This window comes from Triticum urartu, chromosome 2 (assembly GCF_003073215.2).
Source record: "Triticum urartu cultivar G1812 chromosome 2, Tu2.1, whole genome shotgun sequence".
NCBI classification, from domain to species: domain Eukaryota; kingdom Viridiplantae; phylum Streptophyta; class Magnoliopsida; order Poales; family Poaceae; genus Triticum; species Triticum urartu.
Genome location: NC_053023.1, coordinates 233,070,766 through 233,094,403, shown reverse-complemented (window position 1 = coordinate 233,094,403; position 23,638 = coordinate 233,070,766). Strand labels below are relative to the sequence as shown.

Here is a 23,638-nt window from a genome sequence, read left to right as displayed (position 1 = left end):
GAAACATAAAAATACGGTGCATTGGTGTTAAAATAAAGAAGGGTGAAGAATAACTATTCCTCACCCAGGATGACGAATAGCGCGACCCTATATATATATATATATATATATATATATATATTTTAATCTCTAAGGCACGAACATACGATGCCATTTTCGAATTGAAGCTTGTAAATTTAGAAGAATTTTAGGACACCATAAATATTTCATAGACACCAGAAAACCGAAGAGCAAGCAAAAATGAAATATTTCAAAACAATTCACTCTGCATTATCAGCTATTCTGTTCTGCAGTAACACCACCACTCTCAAGCTGTGCATCTGCAGAAGCATCCATGTCATGAGGGAAGAAGAGCCTGCAGGGTAGAAAGATCACTTAATGATAGCATCTAAAAACTGGAGATAACGTTAGTAGCAAAGCCCTGCGTAACATAAGAAAACCTAGCCATATTAGAGTGTCTAGAGGGAAGGTATGATGTTTCCTAGTTAGTGACGGCTCACCTGCATGTGTTGTGGTACAGAGTTTTACTTAAGCCTTCTATATCAGCAATACCTTTGCATCCAGCCACTACCTCAAGGACTTGCCTGTAATGGAGAAATATCTATTTTTGTCAAAAAAAATCTGGAGGTAAGAGTCACGTGCAAATATTTAGCACAGCAAAAGAATACGAGAAGTCAATTTCCGGTCCACGAACAGTTGATTACAGATCATGATAATGAGATGTAATAAAATGCTTCAAACATCCTAGTAAAAGAGCAGAGCAACAAAGAATAGTTTGGTTCTACATCAAGGCGCAAGGCTAAACAAACAATTTGCTGCATGGCAGAAAACTTTAATTGCAAGTGGTCAGAACTTCATTTGATAAAGACAACATTTCAAGCACACATCTAATTTACTACTCCCTCTGTAACTTAATATAAGACATTTTTTGACACTGTCATGGACTCTAAAAATGTCTAATAAAAAGTTACAGAGGGAGTGGTTTATTGTTTCGAACAGAAATGGCATAAGGATTGATCTACTTCAGAAAACCAATGCAGTATTTGGTGAAGCAAAAGCAAAATAATCATTCCAGGTGCAAGCAAACTTGACATACAAAGTTGAAACTTGGAGATCAGTCCAAACATTTGCTTCAGCAAGAATTTTATGCCCAACTGCTTCCACATACCTTACTAAACAAGGCTCATTGCGACCCTTAACTGTTAAACCAGGTTCATACTTCTCTTTTTTCTTGGATGGCCAGATCGATTTTACAAACTGGATTCCAGCATGAGTATTTTTTATGTCACAATAAGGAGAATCTGTCTCTATCATCATCCTCTCTGCAGGAATACCTCCTACAATCTCAAGATTTTCTTTAGTCTTCAAAGAGCAGCCATTAATACCTGCAGTGGTGCATGAAGAGTTATTATTTACAAACTACAAGGCATCATAGAGTTATTACAATAAAATACAGAATATCAAATGCTAATTTAACTTCAAGTGACATTGCCCAGATGGAGGCTTTCCATCAGAAAAGCCATTAAACCAATCTAAATAGCTTTTGCCACTAATGAAAGAATGTTTGTGGTTCTGAAGTTTTACAGTTATTATGTTGCTTCGCATGCAGGTTTGTGAGACCAAGGGAGGGAAATGACCTATAAACATATTCTCGATAGAAAGAAGCTTGTCACGTTCTTCTGCAGTACCAGTGAAGGAATGTGTAACCCCACCTGGAAACCTACCAAACAGAAATGTGGTTCACAGAAATAAATATAGGAAATAACCATGTATAATTTAATTCACGAAGGGATACAACTAAAACATAATAATCCATCGACTGTTTTCTTTGTGTTTTGTCATTGTGGTCTACAGAATAAACATTACCTGTACAGATTTTTTGATACGATTTCAGAGAAATCTCCACCAGCAGCACGCATGTGAAGAAACATCGGTAGTTTTACTGCTTTAGCCAATTCGAATTGTTTCTCAAAGTACCTAAAATTTAAAATCATTCAGAAAATGCCGAGTAATTGTCAGGTTGTCTTTGCGATTGTGCAGGACCATACTTCTTCTGTATATCTGAAGGACAGAACTGAAGTCTGTCATAATCCAAACCACACTCGCCAACTGCCACAACCTGCAGAAACTGAATCCACTTAGAGTTTGCAAGTATAGTGTCCAAAGAGCAGAAAAGGGCATGGTAACTACTGAATTTCTTTTTCTTTTGCAAAGAATAACTACTGAATTCTTATTGCGCAAAAGATCATATCTTCATGGAATTAGATTGATTTCCTTTGCAACGGAAGATTATCAGATTGTGTGAGCTTGTTAACCATATTGGTATATCATCATACAATGGTTGCCACAGAGGAACATCAGCACATAAGGATACTTAATGATGCTCCATATTTCAGTAAGCAATGAATGAGTTGGGCTCCTTTCCTAATTGACAAGATTCTCAGGGTCCTATTGTTTGTAAGCAAAGATTACGAGAAAGTTCATCACTAGAGCATATGCCTGTCCTTTTGTTGTGCAGTTCAAGCACTGTGTAAATTCTCAAACAAGCAACCATATGATCCATATACACACCTTGCCCTTCTCGATGCCCTCCTTTGCCAAAGCCAAGAGAGCCTGAAAATGCCCTTCCGGGTCTCCACTCTCCTCAAACTCCTAAACCATCCAAAAAGTAGTAAATGTAGGCAACCAAAGCACAAATGCACATATCCATCCCAAAATCAGTCACGAGACGAAGCCCAGCTTCCCCCGACTCCTCCTCCTCTGGCGCTCCCGCGGGCGGCAGGGGAGGAACCCTAGCCGCCGGCCGCCCCACCACCTCTCTTCTCCTCCTCCTCCTCCCGCCGCCGCCGGCGGGGCGTCTTCATCGCCTCATGCGGGAGGGCTGGCGCGGGCCGGCCGACCCGGATCTGGTCGCGGCGTTCTCGCGGGGCACCACGGCGCGGCCCCTCATCGGCGCAGGTGATGGCGCGCGGGTGTGCGGGTGGCGTGATGGGCTGCACCTCGGTGGTGCTCGGCTGGTGCGGTGACGGCAGCGGCTCGATCCAGATCCGGTAGGGGCGGGCTGCGGGCGGTGTGGGCTGCGGGCGGCTTCCTCCGCCGTGGCAGCCGGCTGGCGGAGGTGGCGGCGCAGCAGTGGCGGCCTGGGCCTTCCTCTCCTCTTCTTCCGCTCCAGGGGGAGGTGGTGGTGTGGGCCGGGGGTCAGGGTTGGCTGCCGGCGCCCCAGCCAAAGCTGACCTCGCGGCGGCGCGGGCTGCGTTCGGCAACGCTTTGGGGGTCGGCCGACAGCTCGTGGTTCCGGCGGTGCGTGCCTGGCGGATCCGGCGCTTGGAGTTCGCAGGGCGACGTGGGTTGGGCAGCGGCGGGGCGTGGCCGCTGCTCTGGCCGTGGGCGGCGGCGTGGGGAGGTCCACCGGATGGCCTCTTGTTGTCGTGGCGGCTTCATGGTGGCTCGACGGTTCTGCCCGCGAAAGCGGCCGGCTTCTCCGGCGTCGGCTCGTCTGCGTGCGGACCGTCTCGACCTTCGCTCTATCTCCTCGTCGCCCGGCCGCTACTCTCATCAGAGGGCTGGTCCTCTTCCAGCTGCGGTCCACCGCTCGTCTCGCGCCCGGTGCTGCAGGACCGAGCTCGTCTCGCGCACGGTGCAGCAGGACTGACCTCGTCCCCCTCTCGGTGCTGCAGGACCGAGCTCGTCTCGCGCTCGGGGCAGCAGGACGGGTCGGTGGATGCCAGTTCTGGCCGGCCTATTGGGCCTCGACGCTGGGGTCGGCCAGGGGTGCGAAAGGTGGGACCTTTCCGCTCGTCTCTTTCGTTGGGGTTGCGGTGGGTCTCGGGTGAGATGGTGTCAAGGTCTTGGATGCCGGGGCGGCGGCCCTGGTGGTGGTAGCACGGTGCTCTTGGGCGGAGCCCGTGCCTTGGTGTTGCCCGGTCACCATGGCCGTGTGGGCGGCGTGGTTGCCAGGGTGTGGCGTTCGGTGGCGGTGAGTGTTGGCCGAGGTGAAAACCTGTTCTATCTTCCGACGGACCGGCGGCAGCGTAGATCGTTCCCTTCTTGAAGGCGTCTCATTGCCCGTCATGCGGCTCCAGGGGAAACTCTGATCTTTGGATTGGGCGGTGGCGGCGCTCCGGTGTCGTACCCTTCTTGAAGGCGTCGCCTTGGAGCACATGGTTCGTCATATGTAGCTTCATCTCTTCATGGTGGTAGTGCTAGAGATGGTGTTGCTTCGCTCAACGTCTATGTATCTTGCCCTGGGTGTGTGCGTGTGTTGCGGTGGCATATATTTGTACTGGGTGCTTGGTGATATGTGCTTTATATATAAAGCGGAGCAAAAGCCTTTTTCGGAAATCAGTCATGACCAAAGCAAGAAATATATTCCAATATTACCCCGCATCTCGTTGGGTGGACTCCCACGGTGCAAAATAGCCTCCCTGCATTGCATACACACGCACAAATAAGAAATTCCTCAGGCGCATTCCATCAAACACTGTGCATGCACCAGTAAGCCAATATACAGCATCATAATAGCCGGGCATACCATCGGTCTCGGCGATCTCAAGCGCTTCCCTAGACTCCTTCAGAGACCCTCCGGTGACCTGATGTAGGACCAAATGATGAATTGTGCTTATAGCATACGAAATTGAGACAGATCAACCGGAGCAGAACAAACAGGAGGCACAGCAGACAGGTATTCATACAATGATGCGGTCGACGCCGGCAGCCCAGGCTCGCGCGAGGACGCTGGGGAGGTCGGCAGAGTGGCACTGCTTGCCGTGGTAGATGCCCTTAAACATGCCATCTTCTCAGCAGCATGACACAAAAGGTGAATCAGTAACTCACCAAGAACAAAAATTATGTCAGCTTTAAGGTGTTACGGGTGGAGGGAGAAGGTCCTACCAGTGAAGTTCACTGCGATGTCTGGTGGCCGAGCCGGAGAGGGGTAGAAGATCAGAGGAGAGAGTGAGCAGTCAGTTTGGGTAAGAGCAGCAAATCGCTGAATCAGAGGAAAGATGTAGGGAGAGCAAAGGGTGGTTTTAGTGATTTCTTTTATTAGGGGTAAAGGTGAGAGGAGCAGAGCACTTGCCGATGAGCTTGACGGTGTTGGACGCCATGGTCGCCGGTCGCGAGGAGGAAGAGGTCAGGCGGTGTCGGCCATGGATGGAGCAATGAAGTCTCTCTTTATGGATGGAGGAGAGAAGTGATTGGGCCGTTAGAGCAACTTCAACGAGCGATCCATTTCGTTCGCCACCCTTCGTTTGGGTCGGCGCGGGCACAAAAGTCGATCCAACGCGCCAACTAAAATACCACTTTTGTTCGTTTGCCGACCCATTTCTAGCTAATTTTTGAGCTGGAATTACGTCGGCGCGGACATGCGCTCATCCTCTCTCCTTTCCGGGCCCACTGGTCGGTGGCACATTGTCCTCTCCACATTCAACAGCACACTCTCGCCTGCCTGCCTCATCGCCGATGTCGCCGACCATTTTTTCCGATAGAAAAGGATACATGGATATTTCTAGCGTACACAGATAAAAAAAAACCAAACGCTCATCGTTTTCTAATTCCGACTCGATAATGTCCTCCTCTGACGTTTGAATATAGGCGTCAGCATACTGCTCGTCCTCGAAGTCCCACCTTGACATTTCTCGTAGCTTCAGTTTCAATTGAACGGTCTGCTTCCGCGCACGCTTGTCCTCCCAATAGACACGCTTGTCCTCCCAATAGACGGCTCGCTCCGTCCTCCTCGCTTCCCTCTCCGTCCTCCTTTGTTTGTAGAACTGACGCTCATCGACGATGTCCTGCGGGAATCGCGCCACACCACCATGGCTTCCACGTCCATCTCGACGATGACAAGACGACGCTGCCGCCTCCGATGAACACGACGGTCTTCGCCGGTGAAAAGCCGCGGGAGAGGCGCAAGATCCTGCGCCCACTGGCTCGACACGTCGGGAAAATTTATCTCCTAACGAGGCCTCAAGAGGCGCCAGGCCGCCGCGTCGTGCGCGCGGGCCGCCTCCACTGCGCTGTCGAAGGTGTCGAGAATGAGGCCTTTCTCACCAAACCAGGTCTCGGAGGAGAAGGCGTCGGAGCGGCGCTCGCGAACTCCGCGAAAATCTGAAGCGCCCAGGCGGTGAATCGACATGGTGGCGCAGAGGCGGCGAAGCTAGTGAAAGGGGGCGAGACGAGTGGCGTTGGACAGAGTGTGGAGGGAGTGCCTTCTTATAACGAGTGCCGGCCGCGGCGCGCGCACGAACCTTTCCCGCACGCTGGAGCACCAAAACCAGCGCGGCTAGGCCAATTTCCCCCCGCGTGCGCGAACCTTTCCTGCGCGCTGAAGCGTCAAAACCAGGGCGACGGCATGGCCGCTGGCATGATCTAAAGCGCGCGCCGTCATGAAATGGGTCGCGCGCGTTGGGCGCGCTGCCAACCCAAATCTAAAAGAAGGCGGACGCCGGACAGGCGGCCGACCCAAACGGACAAAAAATGAACAAAAACACCATTTGTTTGGGTCGACCCGTTGGAGTTGCTTTTATGGGTCAGCATAACATAGGGAGCAACTAGTTAAGGAGCGCTACTTCAGGAGTCTCGCAACGATCAGCGTCACTTGGTGCGCTCTCAGTCATTCGTCACGTGTCGTGCTCTGGACGCTCCCTTCGGATTTTATCTTTTTTTTTTCGCACGCGTTTTCGGCTTTTTAAACGGGGTTTTTCCGAGGGTTTTCGACGTTTTGGTTTTTCCTTGGTCTTCCTTACCTTTTCAATCAAAGAAAATATCAAAAAAAATTGTTCTCTTGGTCTTCCTTACCGTTTTGGTTTTCCCTTGGTCACGGTTTCTTTTCGCGAGAGGCATGGTTGTGCTTTCGCGAGGGTCACGGCCGTGCCTCTTGAAAAGGGAAAAACAAAACGCGTTTTCAGTTTTTTTCTTTCGCGAGAGTTATGGTTTTGTTTTCGCGAGAGGCGCGAATGTGCTTTCGCGAGAGTCACGGCTGTGCCTCTCAGAAAAGAAAAAAAACGTGTTTTCTGTTTTTTCTTTTTCGTGAGAGGCACGGTTGTGCTTTTGCGAGAGTCACCGCCGTGCCTTTCGGAAAAAAAACATGTTTTTTGTTTTTTTCTTCCACGAGAGTCACGATTTTGCTTCCACGAGAGGCATGGGCGTGCCTCTTTCGGAAAGGGAAAAAACCGTGCTTCTGGTTTGGTTTTTTCGCCGGTTTTTCGTGAAAAAGATGTTCATCAAAATCTATCAACATGGGATCTAGTTTTAAAGATCTCGACACGAGAAATCCAATGATGAAAACGGTTCGAGATTTGAATGCACCATTTAAAAAATAAAACATTTTGAATAAACGAATCTACGAAAAAATGAAAAACTCACAGGTTGCGACAAGTGGCGCGCTGGATGTGCGTCACTTGTCACGACCAGGAAAAGTGAAGTGTTCTTTGCAACGAGTACTCCTTAATTAGACCAATCACAATGGGAGTAACTTAACTAGTAACATCACACATTTCAATACAAGATTGCTTATGTGACAGCTAATTAATAAGAAGAGGGGGGTTTGTGGTAACTTAGATGGTGCTTGGATACGTTTTAATCTCATGACTAAAAGTAGTGAGACTAAAACTTACTAGCCTCACCCATGCTTGGATCCAAATACTAAAGAGACAAAAATCAAGTTAATGAGCATTTATTATCCTCCAAACCCTTCAATCCAGAACTCGGCTGTGTTAAAGGAGAGGAGTTAAATGAGAAGAGAGAGAACTAAGTTACATTTTAGTAGGGATACCCTTGACTAAAAAGTTTTAGTTTCAAGACTAGTTTTAGCCTCTTTTTAATCAGGGGTGTTTGGAACTTTGGCCTCTTGAAAAGACTATTTTTAGTCAGACTAAAATAAGTCCCTTGGATCCAAGCACCCTCTTAGCTAGTTACTGTAACATCACACATTTCAAGACATAATGAGTCTATAGCCTAATAAATGAACTCTTTCACGATAACACTCATATGTTACTATCCACTATTGAGATAGTAATATAGACTAATAACATCGGCAAATTACTACTCTATGTTATTTTCCACTGTGAGCAGTAAGGCCTCTTTTAGTTCATAGGATAGGATTATCATAGGAATATAAATTTTGTAGGAAATGAGATGTCATGTATTTTATATCGTATGAGTAGGAATAGGAAATGAGATGTCATTTGGTTGACACCAAAGAATTTTTTCATTGAGTCTAATCTCATTTTTATTTTCCTATAAAATGTGAAGGATAGAAATCAATCTTATGTAGAAATAGGAATCTATTCCTATAAACCAAATGGCTCTAAATGAAAAAATTCTATAAGAATCCAATTCCTATAAAATTCCTCCAAACTAAAGGAGGCGCAGTGATTTCGGCATAACTTCCAAACAAACAAAGCCCAATCAATTGAAACCGAACCCGACCGAGGACGAACCTGAAGTCTGATGGTCTGACCCAAACCGAGACATCGCCACGACGCGAACGCAGACTCAACCAACTCGTGCGAGGATGGCGCACGCTCTCGCCCGGGCGCTCCGCTCGCTGCTCGCCAGATGCTCGACCAAATGTCCCTGCGCCGCCGTCGCTGCCGCTTCCTCGTCCTGCCTCCGCAGCGCCGTTCCGCGCGCTTCCTACGCCGCCTGCCCCAAGAGCATCCTTCCTTCTTCATGCGGGGGGCCCGTACCTGCGGCGCAGACGCGCTTCCTGGCGAGTACAGCGGGCCCTGGCCCAGGCGACGAGGGCTCGGGGGAGGAGGAGGAGGATTGTATGGCGGAGTGGGAAGAGGATGAAGACGAAGGGGCCGATGCTGAGGTATTTCGGCTCCGCCTGGAGCACGCTCGCCCAAATGCTGTCCTGCCTGCTCTTGACTCCTTGCTACGTTTCAGATCGGTGATGGCGGCGACGGCGGCGGCGTCGCCCTGCGGGACGTCAAGTGGGGCGCGCGTGCTCTTGCGGCGGCCGAGGAGGTTCTTGGCGAGCACTTTGGCGATGACATTACCATGTTCGCCTTCAAGGTGTCGCCCAAGGGATACGTCTACGTGCGGCTGGACAAGCTCACCAACAGGTTCGTGAGTTTACAACTGTCTGTCTAGTTGGATGCAGGCATCGCTTGCTGGCTTTCATTTTCTCACTGTAATGGTGCACTTGCACATGAACAAATTAGACTGTCGGTGTAAAATCACATCAGTGAACGAATTGTCTGCTGAACTGGTCATCCAATGCAGTTGCCCCAAGGCTGAATTAATGTGAAATCCAGTCACATCTCACAGCTAGCTCTGTAGAGTTCAGCCACAAGTCATGTTCGGCTTCTCTTTGGTCGAAATGCGGGTTATAAGTCATGTTCGGCTTCTCTTTGGTCGAAATGCGGGTTATAAGTCATGTTCGGCTTCTCTTTGGTCGAAATGCGGGTTATTTTACTTTCCCGATATTGATATGATTGAGTGTGGCTTTTCTAAGCAAAGAGCTGTACCTACAAACACTCGTGGTTTTGATATTCATACTTTACTGAAAACCTGAAAACATTTTCTCCACATTGAATTACTTAGGATATGGGTACCCTTGTAGTGAAAATCCGTGGTTGTATGCTGTGCTATCAATGAGAAACAAAAGATAATGGTACAGGCAAGCATATGTCGTATTTGGTGTCCTTTGGCAGAAATTTAAAAGCGATGACGTTCTGGCAATTGTGCGTTTCACATAATCTGCAGTAACCCCTTTAATTTTGTGCATTGTCATTCCACCATGACGTATGTTATGACCGGCCAGGTCTATGGCCGTCGGGGGCCCACTGGGCAGGCTTAAGGCCCAAATTATCTTAGTTTATTTTCAGAATATGGTTATATATACAAGTTGTAAGACTATTTTGAGAATCAAGCAATAAGACTATTCTATTGCCCGGCTCCCAGAGGAGCCGGAACCCTAAACCCTAGCCGTCTCTCTCCTGCGCCGCCGCCGCTCAGCCGCAAGGACGGCGCCTCGCCGCCGGCCGCCGTGCTCCAGCCCTCGCCCTGCTCCCTCCTTTCCCTATAATCTCCGCCCTAGAACCCTAGCTCCTAACACCTTGGTATCAGCCAGCTCTGGTTCGACCATGTCATCCTCACCACCATCGCCGTCGCTGCCCATGATCACCACCGCCGCCGCATCCACAACCACCACCGCCGCCGCGTCAGCGCCCCTCGCCACGGGGCCGCTGGTCCTCCCGTCCGCGCCGCTGGACCTCGTCCCCGGCGCGTCACCCGGCCATCCGCCGGCCCCCATTACCGCTACGCCGCCATCAACCCTACCGGCCAACTACACCCCGGAGGTCATGGCGGGGGTCCTCAACGACTTGGTCGTCGCGGTACAGGGCATCCGGCTCTTCCTGGCCAGCCCGTACGGACTGCCACAGCCGCCCCCGCCGCCTGCGCCCTCCGGGCCGCCGGCGCTTCCGTGGTACTCGGTGCCCGCCGCGCTCGCCGCCGGCTACCCGACGCTACAGCAGCCGGCCGCTCCAGCACCGGCCTGGCCACACTGGCCTGCGCCAGCGCCCGCGGCGTCGGCCGCGTCCGCCCCAACCCCGTGGCCGGCCTGGCCTGCCCCGGCCCCCTCCGCGCCGGCTGCGCCGGCCCCCACCGCCTAGCGCCGGCCTGAGTCAGGGCCCTTCCGGGGGGCTTCCGATCCAGCAGGTGCGGTTTCCGCCGTCGCCCTCTCCGATTCCGGCTTGGCTCACCGGAACGTCGCCACCGCCGGTCTACACGGAGGCCGGAGACCCGTCGGTGCCCACCCTACAGTTCGGCGCACCGTCCTCGGCTCTTCGCATCGACGAACCGGTGGGCGCTGGCGCATCCACCCCGACACCACCTCGCTTCGCCCGGATCGACTTTGCCACGTATGATGGCTCGAAGGACCCGCTTAACTGGTTAAACCAGTGTGATCAGTTCTTCCAGGGGCAGCGCACACCGGCGTCCGAGCGCACTTGGCTCGCGTCATACCACCTCCGGGGTGCCGCCCAGACATGGTACTACGCCCTCGAGCAGGACGAGGGCGGCATGCCCCCTGGGATCGTTTCCGCGAGCTGTGTCTCCTTCGCTTCGGACCACCATGGCGCGGCAGCCGCTTGTCCGAGCTGGGCCGCCTACCCTTCACCTCCACGGTCCAGGATTTCGCCGACCGCTTCCAGGCTCTGGCGTGTCACGCACCGGGGGTGACGGCACTACAGCGGGCTGAGCTCTTCGTCGGGGGCCTTCCCGACCACATCCGCGTGGACATCGAAATGAAGGGACCCCAGGACCTGCAGACGGCCATGTACTACGCTCGGGCTTTCGAGCAGCGCGCCCAGGCCTTAACACGGCCCGCACCACCTCGGGGGAGCCGAGTGCCTCCACGTCCACCGCCGGCCGCGCCAGCTCCTTCAGCCGCCTCACCGCTGGCCACTCCGGCCGCGACACGGCCCTTCCGGCGCCTCTCGCAGGCCGAGCAGCTAGAGCGCCGCCGCCTGGGGCTGTGCTTTAACTGTGATGCGCCCTATGCCCCGGGCCATGTCTGCCCACACCTCTTCTACTTGGAGACAGTCGACGAGACAGAGGACGCTACCACCGACGATGGACTCGGCGACCCAGCCGCCGCCGAGGTCGTGCCGGCGCCCGCGCCGGCTATGGCCCTTGTCGTCTCCCTCCACGCATTGGCCGACATCCGCAATGAGCGGACTATGCTTATCCCGGTCACAATCCACGGCGAGACTCTGGTGGCTCTCTTGGACACAGGATCTACACATAACTTCCTACCGGAGGCTACTATGCGGCGCCTTGCACTACAGCCTTCGGGAGGGGAGCAGCTGCGGGTCACCGTCGCTAATGGCGACCGCCTCCGATGCCATGGGCTTGCTCGGGACGTTCCCATTACTATCGGCAACGAACACTTCACCATCACGTGTGCCGGCATCGACTTGGGCTGCTTCGACTTCATCCTTGGCGTCGACTTTTTGCGGACACTCGGTCCCATCCTTTGGGACTTCGACGCCCTGACAATGACCTTCTGGCGCCTCGGCCGCCGCATCCGGTGGGAAGGCGTTGGTGGCACCCCGGCGTCACCCCCACTCCAGCTAGCCGCGGCCACCACGGAGGCCGAGCATCCGCTGCTGGATCACCTCCTGCAGCAGCACGGTGATCTTTTTGGGGAACCCCAGGGCCTTCCGCTGGCCCGGGTCTACGACCACCGTATTCATCTCCTGTCGGGCTCGGCTCCGGTGGCAGTACGGCCCTACCGGTACCCTCAGTTGCAGAAGGACGAGTTGGAGCGGCAGTGCGCCATCATGCTTGCCGCGGGCATTATCCGGATATCTACATCACCCTTTACGGCGCCGGTCCTCCTCGTCCGACTTGCGGACGACACTTGGCGTTTCTGCATCGACTACCGCGGCCTTAATGCTCTCACACTTAAGGATAAGTTTCCTATTCCGGTGGTCGATGAACTCCTGGATGAGCTACATGGGGCGCGCTTCTTCACCAAACTGGACCTCCGGTCGGGGTATCATCAGGTGCGCATGCATCCCGACGACATCGCCAAGACGGCGTTCCGGACCCATCACGGCCACTTCGAGTTCTTGGTGATGCCCTTTGGCCTCTCCAACGCCCCGGCGACATTTCAGGCCTTGATGAACGATGTCCTCCGGCCCTACTTACGTCGGTTTGTGCTCGTTTTCTTTGATGACATTCTTATCTACAGCGCCTCCTGGGCGGAGCACCTCCAGCATGTGGCCATCGTCTTCAACGAGCTTCGGGCGCATCATCTTCATCTTAAGCGCTCGAAGTGCTCGTTCGGGACACCTTCGGTCGCTTACCTCGGCCACGTCATCTCGGCCGAGGGTGTGGCCATGGACGCAGACAAGGTGGCGGCCGTCGCCGCCTGGCCAATTCCGCAGTCTCCGCGGGCTTTTCGCGGGTTCCTTGGTCTTGCCGGGTACTACTGGAAGTTCATCCGGGAGTTTGGCCTCAACGCGGCCCCGCTCACGCGTCTCCTCCGTCGCGACGCCTTCTCTTGGGATGAGGAGGCCACTTCCGCATTCGAGGCCCTCAAGGGGGCCCTCACGACGGGACCCGTACTGCAGATGCCGGACTTCGACCTTTCCTTCACCGTCGATTGCGACGCCTCCGGTGCGGGGTTTGGTGTGGTCCTGCACCAAGGCGATGGACCCCTCGCCTTCTTCAGCCGCCCCTTTGCTGCTCGCCATCTTAAGTTGGCGGCGTATGAGCGTGAGCTCATTGGGTTGGTGCAGGCAGTACGCCATTGGCGGCCCTATCTTTGGGGCCGTTCCTCCCGGATCCGCACAGACCACTACAGCCTCAAGTTCATGTTGGATCAGAGGCTCTCGACGGTTCCCCAGCACCAGTGGATCAGTAAACTATTTGGCTTTGATTTCACCGTCGAGTACCGGCCGGGTCGCCTCAACACCGTCGTCGACGCCCTGTCGCGGCGTGACGCCGATGCGGACGACGGTGCGGCGGAAGGGGCAGCCTTCTGCATAATCACCGGGCCCTCTTTCGCCCTCTACGCCGACATCCGCCGGGCGACCGCTGCAGCGGCCGACGCCCTCCTCCTGCAGCAGCAGCTGGCGGCGGGCGAGCTGGAGGAGCCGTGGTGTCTAGCCGACGGCCTGCTTCTCCACGGACGCCGCGTCTTCGTTCCAGCACACGACGATCTTCGTCAGCAGGTGCTGCGTCTCGCCCACTCGGCGGACCATGAGGGAGTGCAGAAGACGCTCCATCGCCTCCGCGCCGACTTCTACATTCCAGGTGATCGTGCCCTGGTCCGTGACTGGGTACGGTCTTGTGTGACGTGCCAGCGCAACAAAACGGAGACACTCCGGCCAGCTGGTAGGCTTCAGCCCTTGGAGGTCCCATCTCAGGTTTGGGCGGACATCTCCATGGACTTCATCGAGGGCCTTCCCAAGGTGGGCGGCAAATCCGTCATTCTCACGGTGGTCGACCGCTTCTCCAAGTATGCTCATTTCATCGCCCTTGGCCATCCATATTCAGCGGCATCTGTCGCGCGGGCCTTCTTCGATGGCATTGTCCGTCTCCACGGGTTCCCTTCTTCGATCGTCAGTGATCGGGATCCTGTGTTCACGGGCCATGTATGGACCTCTTCCGACCGGCGGGCGTGAAGCTCCGCCTGAGTACCGCCTTCCACCCTCAGACGGACGGCCAGTCTGAGATTGTTAACAAGGTGATTGCCATGTATTTGCGTTGTGTTACAGGTGATCGCCCTCGCGCATGGGTGGACTGGCTCTCGTGGGCGGAGTACTGCTACAACACCTCTTACCACTCCGCCCTCCGTGCGACGCCCTTTGAGGTGGTGTATGGCCGGCCGCCCCCGCCGATTCTGCCGGTTGACCCGGCCTCGGCGCGGACCGAGGCAGCCGGGGCTCTTCTGAGGAGCCTTGATGAGATGCTCGCGGAGGTCCAGCAACGACTTCTCCAGGCCCAGCAGTTGGCCAAACGATACTATGATGGCCACCATCGCGAGGCGGAGTTCGCGGTGGGTGATTGGGTCTGGCTGCGTCTACTTCACTGCTCTACGCAGTCGTTGGACCCACGCGCGAGGAAGAAGCTCGGTCCTCGCTATGCCGGTCCCTTTGCTATCCTCGAACGCATTGGCAAAGTGGCGTACCGTCTTCAGCTTCCGGCAGGCGCACGGATCCATGATGTCTTCCATGTCGGGCTGCTCAAGCCATTCCGCGGCGATCCACCCGCGGCACCGCCGGCGCTTCCGCCGATCACGGACGGGCGTCTCCTTCCTGCACCGGAGAAGGCGCTGAAGGCTCAGCTGCGCCGCGGCTCCTGGTACGTATTGATTCGGTGGGCTGGGCTACCAGAGGAGGACGCTACTTGGGAACAACGCGAGGAGTTCCGCCAGCACTACCCCGACTTTCAGCTCGAGGACGAGCTGTTTGCGCAGGCGGGGAGAGATGTTATGACCGGCCAGGTCTATGGCCGTCGGGGGCCCACTGGGCAGGCTTAAGGCCCAAGTTATCTTAGTTTATTTTCAGATTATGGTTATATATACAAGTTGTAAGACTATTTTGAGAATCAAGCAATAAGACTATTCTATTGCCCGGCTCCCAGAGGAGCCGGAACCCTAAACCCTAGCCGTCTCTCTCCTGCGCCGCCGCCGCTCAGCCGCAAGGACGGCGCCTCGCCGCCGGCCGCCGCGCTCCAGCCCTCGCCCTGCTCCCTCCTTTCCCTATAATCTCCGCCCTAGAACCCTAGCTCCTAACAACGTACCATGACAATATAGGTAGCTCCTCTTTCTTTTCGTTCAGAGTTCAGTCTCCGATTTTTCGCCTGCACCATGACGTTTGTAAGCTTAGACATTTCAAATTATTTTTAGGATATCAAGTAGTACCCACTTTTCTGTCTCGTGTCTGTTCACTTAGACTAGTTAAAAAAAATTCATGTCAAAATGCCTATGGCTATCACCTACTGGTTATTGTAGATGGTTGCAGCCTGTCTTCAGCGTTGTGCCTTGCTTTGTTAGTTATCTTGAATGTTGAGTAGATTGATACCACCAAAATGTTCTCTCCATCTAAACTGATCTGAATAGGCTGTTTATATTGAAATTGAAATGGGCAAAATGGCAATCTTATTTCCTTCCCCGTGTGAGAAATTTCTACAGGTATGGGTGCCCGGGTATAGAGGAAATAGAGAATTTCAATAGACTCTATAAGCAGAAATTGGATGAGATAATTGAAAGAGGCGAAATACCCCTCGACCTGGCTCTTGAGGCAAGTCAGCCTGCCAAAATTTCTTACACAATGGTTGCTCCTGAATTTCGTAACCACTTACAAAGAATTAATCTTGTGTTTCAGATCTCATCACCAGGAGCAGAGCGACTTCTGAAGGTGCCGGATGATCTGGATCGCTTCAAAGATATGGCAATGAGGGTACAATACCATGCTGAAGGTGATGGCCTTGTTTCGGATCAGATGGATGGTATCTTCATGCTTGAGTCAGTAGACATTCAGGCAGAACACTGTGTTTGGAAGCTTGCGGACGTCAACGAGAACCGAGCTGGGAAAGGGAGGCCGTTGAACAGGAAACAGAAAGATTGGAGGCTGCAAACCTCATTTGATGCAGTGATGAAGGCAACATTGTACTTGGACCATAATAGTGTGACGTTATGTTTCAGGGCCTCTTTGATTTGCAGGATTCTCAAAATGTGATTGGAATGTCATGCTCATCTCAATCCTACAGGATTTGGGGTTGTTTGATTGCATTTATAGGAAAAACAAAGGATTGTTCCGAAGAGTTTGATTGAATAATAGTGTGACGTTATGTTTCAGGGCAGGGCCTCTTTGATTTGTTCTCAAAATGTGATTGGAATGTCATGCTCATCTCAATCCTACAGGATTTGGGGTTGTTTGATTGCATTTATAGGAAAAACAAAGGATTGTTCCGAAGAGTTTGATTGAATGCTAGAAATCGTATGGGAAGTAGTAAAAAAATCATTGGAAAAAATTCCAATAGGATTCAATCCTATGAATCAAACAATAACATAGGAAAAATTCTGAAGGATTTTAATCCTCCAAAAATTCTGAAGGAGCCCTTAGTGTTTGATGTAAACTTCACAGTATCATTCTTCTCATGATCATGCAGTAGCGAGGGAGTGTACTGGCAGTTCACGTCTGCATTCAAAGATGTTCTCATGCAAAACGTTCGTTGGTACATTTGGTACTCCCTCCATATATAAATATAAGAGCATTTAGATCACTACAGCATCAGATAAAAGTAAAACAGGATCTATCCATCTCCACAACACTCGACAGCAAGTGTTGAAGGTTTTATTTATCCGTACATTATTTGCCTATCCCCTCGGACAGGCAAGAGAGGATAGCTTTTTATTCGGTTGCCAAGTTTGGAACATCAGATCGAAACAAACCGCGCATGCCATTACACTCCGCGCCTGCTCTTCTTCTTGAGAAATCTTGCCGGGCTGAAGGGCACAAGATCAACAATCTTGGCCTGCCCATCAAGGATGAGCTCGGCGAGTGCTGCACCGGTAGCAGGAGCATTGAGGATGCCCCAGCAGCTGTGCCCGGTTGCAACGTAGCATCCCTTCACCCCAGGCATCTCCCCGATGACCGGCAGCCCGTCATTGGTGCACGGGAGGTAGCAGGCCTGTTCCGCGACTACCTCTGCGCCCTCCTCTGTCTTCAGTTGGCTGGACACCCTCCCAGCGATCTTGTGAAGCATTGCAATGGAGTCCGGCTCCCCGTCAATCGCTGCCGGATCATCTGGAACATCCTCGTCCTTGCTCATTCCGCAAATGTACACCTCCCCTGTTCAAGGACAAACAGCAACAACTAGATGTTTAAACATGGGTGCCGTTCAGTTTGATGCACACATACTTCAGCTTGAAGAACTGCATACCCGTGGGGCGCGGGTAGACCTCCGGGTCGAGCATCTTGGCGCCGGGCTCCGGCTGGTAGCTCAGGAACAGGCAGTGCGGCGTGATCTTGTCGGGGTTGCGCGGCCGGAGCACGATGCTGTGCGCCTTGAGCCCGGACACGTCGAACACCTCTTTGACCATCTCGAAACGCCCAGACCAAGGGCCGAGCGCGAGCACCACGGCATCCGCGTCCACCACGCCGCGCCCCTTCACCGCGACGCCAACGACACACCCTTCGCCGACCACCACGCGCTCCACCTCGCCGATGACCACCTCGGCGCCGGACGCGGCGAGGACGGCCTTGGTGAAGAGGCCCGGATGGACCTGCGCGGTGGTGTCCGGAGTTCCGAGCTGGCGCGGCGGCGCGGCGGAGGCGGAGGGGTCGACCCAGGAAGGGAGGAGCGGGTGGGGTGAGAGGGGCTCGGCGGGCTGAGAGGGGAGGCAGATGGAGAGGGTGTGGACGGGGCGGAAGCCGTACGCGTTGGCGCCGTCGAGGGCAGCGGCGAGGCGGTGGTGGAGACCGAAGGATGCGCGCGCCAGCGCCGAGAGTGCGGGGGTGGAGTCGCTCCAGTCGAGGGCGAGGAAGCCGCCCGCCTTGCCTGAGGCAGCGCAAGCGGGGGAGGACTTCTCGATGAGGGTCGGCACGGTGGGGGAGGCGGGGTGGGTGGAGAGGAAATAGGCCGTGCAAGCGCCGACAACGCCACCGCCGCAGACGACCACGCGGCGGGGCGGCGGGGCTGGCGCGCTGGCCATGATGTCGTCGGTCTCCGGATTTGGAGCTGCGGGTGTGTTGAACGGGAGGTGGAATAAAGTCGCGAAAACTCAATCCCCTTTGCAAACCTTCATTTCTATACTACTTCCACTATGTGCTTAGAGCATCTCCAACAGCCGCCAAATGCGTCACGCGCTAAAAATTAGTTTGTCGCCGTTCATCGTTTGGTTTGGCGCGGCAGGTAGCGCTGGTTTCAGCAGCGGCGCTAAAATGCAGCACGCGCAACTCCAACAACACGCAAAAATGCAGCACACGACTCTCGCACAAACAACATATACATTACAAACACAAGCAAAAAATCAAATACAAACAGATAAATTAATAATAAATAGTTCATTTTCGTTATTACAACTCAAGCAAACAGTTTATCGTTCAATACAACAAATAGTGTAATAACACAACAAATAGTTCAACAATACAACATCGAACGCACAAATCATGATGCTCTTTATCGTCCATTCCATGCCCACCACTCCTCAATGAGATTCTTCTGAGGATCATCATGTGCTGCGGTACATCGAATGGCATGATAGGAGGCAACAAAACGGGCCACCCTTTCAGCCCCCCGTCGCACTCGCACGGGATGTCTCAAGAGCTTATACTGAGAGTAGTCTACATCTTGGCCACGCTCATTCTCGATGATCATATTGTGCATGATCACACAAGCGTGCATGATGTACCAAAGCATTTTTTGATTCCAAAATCGAGCTGGTCCTCTCACAATAGAATATTGGGCTTGCAAAATCCCAAAAGCTCTCTCCACATCTTTTCTAGCCGCCGCTTGAGCATTGTGGAAATCAAGACTTTTCATACCTTCCGGCTTTTTCAACGGCTTCACAAGTGTTTGCCACTTTGGATAGATGTCATCCGCAAGATAATAACCATAGTTGAATGTACAACCATTTGCTACAAACTGCACCGGTGGCAAATCACCATTTGCAATCTTATTCATCAGTGGTGACCGGTTGACAATATTGATGTAATTCAAAGATTCAGGCATTCCAAAGAATGCATGCTAAATCCAAGTCTCTTGATCGGCCACCGCTTTAAGGATTATAGTGGAACCCTTTTTTTTACCGTGGAATTGCCCATGTCATGCCTTTGGACAATTCTTCCAACTCCAATGCATGCAATCTATTGAGCCAAGCATACCTAGGAAGCCGCAAGCTTTGTTCATCTCCAATAGCCTTGCGGCATCTTCATCATTGGGAGATCTCAAATCCTCCTGGCCAAACACTTGGACAATTCCGACTGCGAAGCGCTTGACACATATGATGGCTTGTCTCTCACTCATAGCCAAGTGATCATCAACTAGATCAGCCGGGATACCGTATGCCAACATACGCAAAGCGGATGTCACCTTCTGAAAGGTGCTATGCCCGAACTCTCCGGCGGCATTCCTCCTTTGCTGAAAAACCCGGTCATGGCTCGCTAGTTTCTCTGCAATGCGCCTGAACAACTCGGTGCTCATCCTAAACCGGCGACGAAAGTACGACTCCGGGTATGTGGGATTCTCCAAAAAATAATGCATGATCAATCTGTTGTGGGCATCGATCCTATCCCTCCAAATTTTCTGCTGACCCATAACCGAACCACCGTGCTTCGGTTTTTTATGGATGTGCATAGCTAGGATCATTGCAAGATCCTCCTCCTCTTCCATATCAAATTCTTCTTCGGACGAATCATACAACGAACTCATCTACAATGTTGAATACTAGGCTATAAAAACTACAATCAACATGACCAAATTCATGAAGTTGAGCAATACATACCTTGCGGGCGCCGAGCGGCAGCGAGCGGCCACGCGCTGTTCGTCGGAGGACCACCGCGCGCGAGGGCGGCGGTGACTAGATGGAGGCGGAGGAAGCCGCCGCGGCGCGGGGATAGGCCGGGGAAGCGCCAGAACGGTAGTCGGGCGGTGCGGGCGACGGCGGCACCGCGGATGGATGTGGTGGGTGGAGTTGCGAGCGAGCGCTCGAGAGTCCAGCACATGGGAGTGGGCGCAGCAAATAAGCGGCGCGCGATGGCGTTTCGGCCCACGTGCTGAACTAGATATGCCGCGCGCGCGATTTTTGCGCCTCCGCTGGAGCGCCCGGACTGGTAGCGCGCGCAAAAAAACACTAATTTTTCAGCGCGGTGGCTATATAGAGCGGCTGTTGGAGATGGCCATTTTTTTACGCGCAGCATGGCGAAGGCTCCAGCGGCCGCTGCAAAAGATGACGCGCGAGCAGCCCCAGCAGGCGCGGTAAATATACGATGCTCGTGCCCAACACAAACAACATTTCACACTCAAAATAGAACCAAGAAGATCAAACACATAAAAAATAAATCAACAATAAATAGTTCAATTTATCACTATTAGAAAGGATGGAAAGGGATTGGCGGATTATGATGGATGTATTATTGAGCCTCGAGGGTGAGTATATATTGAGTACATGACTTGGAGGGCAAGAAGCCTCTTCTGGAGATAAGGTAGGAGATGGATTACAAATCCTAGAATACAAAATACATGTAACCCAAATATATCTCTAACATCCACCCGCAGTCGTAGCGGTAGCATCGCAGACAACAGGAGCGGCGCGGATAGTCAGACTGGAGAGAATAGTAGCCTACAAGCTGACATCCCCTCGCAGTCGGAGCGGGAGCGTTGTGGACGGTGTCACGTTGCGGCCGCGTTGACTGTAGAGGAAGCCAGCGAGTTGCTCAAGCGAGGTGATAGCCCATTGTGCCGTTGTCGAGATAGCCGAGGGCGTGGGGTGGTGTAGTCGTGGTCGAGGTAGCCGTGCGAAGAACGCTATGATCCATGCCGAGTCGGGGTAGCGAGTGTCGAGGAAGTAGCCGTGGAGCCGCGGACGCAAGTAGACGCCGAGTTAGTCAAGGGCTCAGTGGTGTCGAAGTAGTGGTGCGCCTAGGAAGAAGACGTTGTTGACGACACACCGCATCGGGTTTGCCACGCTCGGGGACACATCGTGGACGTAGGCACGCATTGGCGTTACCAGCATCCGGAATGCATAGACGGACGAAGACAAAGTTGACGAAGCGCCACATCAGGCTTTCCGGGCTCGGGGACACATCATGGATGAAGGCACGCATCGGTGTTGCTAGCACCGGGCATGCGTAGATGAGGGACCTGCATGAGTTGTACGCCATGTCGAGGAGTCAGAGGGGGCTAGCAGAGAAAAACTCAACGACGGTTACGGCGACAAGCGGCGCGGGGCCGATGTCGCCAACGATGGTCGGAGTAGACGAAGTGGCCGGGAAGATCATAGCGACGCCGACGACGAGCTGGTGCTGGATGAAGACGAAGGAGTGGACTGGCGGCGGGGCTCGAGTGAGCGAGCTACAGCGGCGCTGAAGAAGAGCGGTGGCGGCGGCGGCTTGGTTAGGAGCGCGGAGGCGATACTAGAAGTAGGTGAGGAGAACCCAACAGTTTGACAAAGACCGGCGAGGACAGTGGCGTTCCCGCGCCAAGGGAGGCGGCGCGACGCATACCATGTAAAGTCGACGCACAGGGATGGTGGAGTGGACCGCGGGCCTCGGCTGTTGGTGTTCTAGGAACTAGGGTACCCAGACTTGCCTGCCTGCGGCCCATGGCATGGCTCCTTCGACAGCCTGGTACGATCCATCTACAAGACCGACAAGACAAGACCCTCGCGAGTGACCAAGCCTCGCAAGGTGGATGGCACCAAGACCTCCCGGAGGAGCGGCCTCCCCAGGCAGCCTCTCGAGAAGCGGAGATTTCTATGGAGGTACCCAGCCTCATGAGGCAACGATGACGCTGCGGTTTCCTATTTGGTGCTAAGGAGGCAAGGACAGACGTGGGTTTCCGAGGAATCTAGCGAAGGTTTCCATTCCAGTGCAACGAGACCAAGACCACCAGCACGGCATGACGGATGTCACCCCCAAGTCCACCGCCGCGTCACGACCAGAAGCTTTGCATGCGAAGACCACCTTTCGTCAAGATAAGATGTACTACTTGTCCCCTTTCAAATTGGCCACTGTGGGATCCCTTCCCGACTATGTTTTTGGGGAAAGAGGACCGAGGCCACTATAAATATAGGTTAGCCACCACCATAGGGGGGATCCGATCCGAGGCTGGTCGACTCATTCCTCACCCTAACCTCGCGAGGCTGTTCATCCCTTGTACCAGTTCATCCCCAACCCCTTGTGAGGCCAATCCACCATAAAGTAGGAGTAGGGTCTTACACCGCAAGGTGGCCCGAACCTCGGTAAATTGCCGTGTTCATCTTCTTCCTTGCTTATGCGAATCGGGCTAGGCTGTGGGGCGACGAGCTTGTAGGCTGGATAGGTTGAGTTCTTCGCACACGCCCCAGAGTTTGAACCTTTCTCGGGTCTGCGGAGCCCTGAATCCGACATTTGGCGCGCCATGTAGGGGCGTGTCGAAGGCTGCTTCTCTGCCGACCGCGCTTCACCCTCGCTCCGCGGCGCCGGCGCCCCACATTGTTGCATCCATCCTCGACGGGTCGCAGGCGCCGGCCTTGGCCTGCCACATCAAGTAGCTTCTTCATTGGGTGGGAGCTGCTCGGCCGCGGCAGTTGACTCCCACAAGCCACGCAGCGCCGGAGGTCGGCATCACCTTCGACTCCAGGGATCACCCCAAGATCATGGTTGGCGCCGGCGCGCTCCCCATGTTGTGCACACCCACCATCAACAATATCGCGGTGACCAGCACCCTCATCGACGGCGTTGCTGGCCTCAATGTCCTCTCCGTGGAAGCCTTCGACTTGCTTCAAGTGCCTTACGACTAGCTCACCCCCACCAAGCCCTTCTCAGGGGTGGGCGATGGCTCCACTGTCCCCCTGGGGCAGATCCGCCTCCCTGTCACCTTCGGCACGCGCTACAACTACCGCATCGAACTCATCGACTTCGACGTTGCCCGCATCGACCTCCCATACAACGCCATCCTTGGTATCCGGCCCTCGCTAAGTTCATGGCGGCAATGCACCCCGGCTACAATGTCATCAAGGTGCCTGGAAGTAGTGGCACCATCACCGTGGCGGGGGACACCAAGGATGCACTCCTGGCCCTCAAGCTCGCTTTCAAGGCTACGACAGCCACACGATCAGGCGTTGAAGATGCTCCGGAGATCCCGGAGGCCGCACCGGCAAGGAAGAAACAATTGTTCTCTCAAGACCGGGCCCTCAGGACCCATTCCCTCTTCCACACATCGACTAGATCGTTCATTCCACTGTCGAGTGCGACTTGCTATGCTTCCTGGACGCCTTCTCGGGCTACCACCAGATCAAGATGGTGGCGCGGGAGGTCGAGAAGAAAAAATTTCCTTTCCCCGTGCGGGGTATACTGCTACGCCTCATGCCCTCTGGTCTGCAGAATGCCGGCGCGACCTTCCAGCGATTGATGCACATCGCCCTGGGCCAGCAACTCGGAAGGAACATCGAGGCGTACGTCGACGACAT

The 23,638-nt window shown here is 53.8% G+C and overlaps 3 protein-coding genes across 4 annotated transcripts; 1 reads left to right on the top strand and 2 right to left on the bottom strand.

Moving 5' to 3' along the window:
• Nucleotides 1–118: 118 nt before the first annotated feature.
• On the bottom strand, nucleotides 119–5,219 carry LOC125536909 (deoxyribonuclease TATDN1). 2 transcript variants are annotated; one of them, XM_048700201.1, is made up of 12 exons: nucleotides 5,078–5,219; nucleotides 4,891–4,911; nucleotides 4,692–4,792; nucleotides 4,532–4,589; nucleotides 4,381–4,424; nucleotides 2,572–2,652; nucleotides 2,049–2,119; nucleotides 1,867–1,977; nucleotides 1,638–1,720; nucleotides 1,169–1,385; nucleotides 501–584; nucleotides 119–355 (listed from the first exon to the last, which is right to left on the bottom strand). In XM_048700201.1, the coding sequence occupies exons 1-12, from the start codon at nucleotides 5,103–5,105 to the stop codon at nucleotides 274–276; spliced, it is 981 nt and encodes a 326-aa protein (XP_048556158.1). In that variant the 5' UTR covers nucleotides 5,106–5,219; the 3' UTR covers nucleotides 119–273. The 2 variants fall into 2 exon arrangements, with proteins under 2 accessions (XP_048556158.1, XP_048556160.1); XM_048700203.1 differs by lacking the exon at nucleotides 2,572–2,652.
• Nucleotides 5,220–8,438: 3,219 nt separating this feature from the next.
• On the top strand, nucleotides 8,439–16,202 carry LOC125535937. Its single transcript, XM_048699006.1, has 4 exons — nucleotides 8,439–8,815; nucleotides 8,890–9,068; nucleotides 15,656–15,764; nucleotides 15,849–16,202. Exons 1-4 carry the CDS (start codon nucleotides 8,513–8,515, stop codon nucleotides 16,200–16,202), a joined length of 945 nt encoding a protein of 314 aa, XP_048554963.1. The 5' UTR covers nucleotides 8,439–8,512.
• A 480-nt stretch (nucleotides 16,203–16,682) lies between these two features.
• LOC125536908 (putative oxidoreductase C1F5.03c) lies at nucleotides 16,683–18,261 on the bottom strand. Its single transcript, XM_048700200.1, has 2 exons — nucleotides 17,410–18,261; nucleotides 16,683–17,318 (listed from the first exon to the last, which is right to left on the bottom strand). Exons 1-2 carry the CDS (start codon nucleotides 18,179–18,181, stop codon nucleotides 16,930–16,932), a joined length of 1,161 nt encoding a protein of 386 aa, XP_048556157.1. The 5' UTR covers nucleotides 18,182–18,261; the 3' UTR covers nucleotides 16,683–16,929.
• Nucleotides 18,262–23,638: the final 5,377 nt, after the last annotated feature.

Coding starts and splice junctions, on each gene's coding strand:
- LOC125536909 (XM_048700201.1), bottom strand. CDS start 5,105: ATGGCGTCCAACACCGTCAAGCTCATCG. Junction 4,590..4,691: donor CCGGCGTCGACCGCATCATT/GTATGAATACCT, acceptor GTCCTACATCAG/GTCACCGGAGGGTCTCTGAA. Junction 2,120..2,571: donor AGGGCATCGAGAAGGGCAAG/GTGTGTATATGG, acceptor CAGTTTCTGCAG/GTTGTGGCAGTTGGCGAGTG.
- LOC125535937 (XM_048699006.1), top strand. CDS start 8,513: ATGGCGCACGCTCTCGCCCGGGCGCTCCGCTCGCTGCTCGCCAGATGC. Junction 8,816..8,889: donor ACGAAGGGGCCGATGCTGAG/GTATTTCGGCTC, acceptor GCTACGTTTCAG/ATCGGTGATGGCGGCGACGG. Junction 9,069..15,655: donor CTGGACAAGCTCACCAACAG/GTTCGTGAGTTT, acceptor AAATTTCTACAG/GTATGGGTGCCCGGGTATAG.
- LOC125536908 (XM_048700200.1), bottom strand. CDS start 18,181: ATGGCCAGCGCGCCAGCCCCGCCGCCCCGCCGCGTGGTCGTCTGCGGC. Junction 17,319..17,409: donor GGTCTACCCGCGCCCCACGG/GTATGCAGTTCT, acceptor GTCCTTGAACAG/GGGAGGTGTACATTTGCGGA.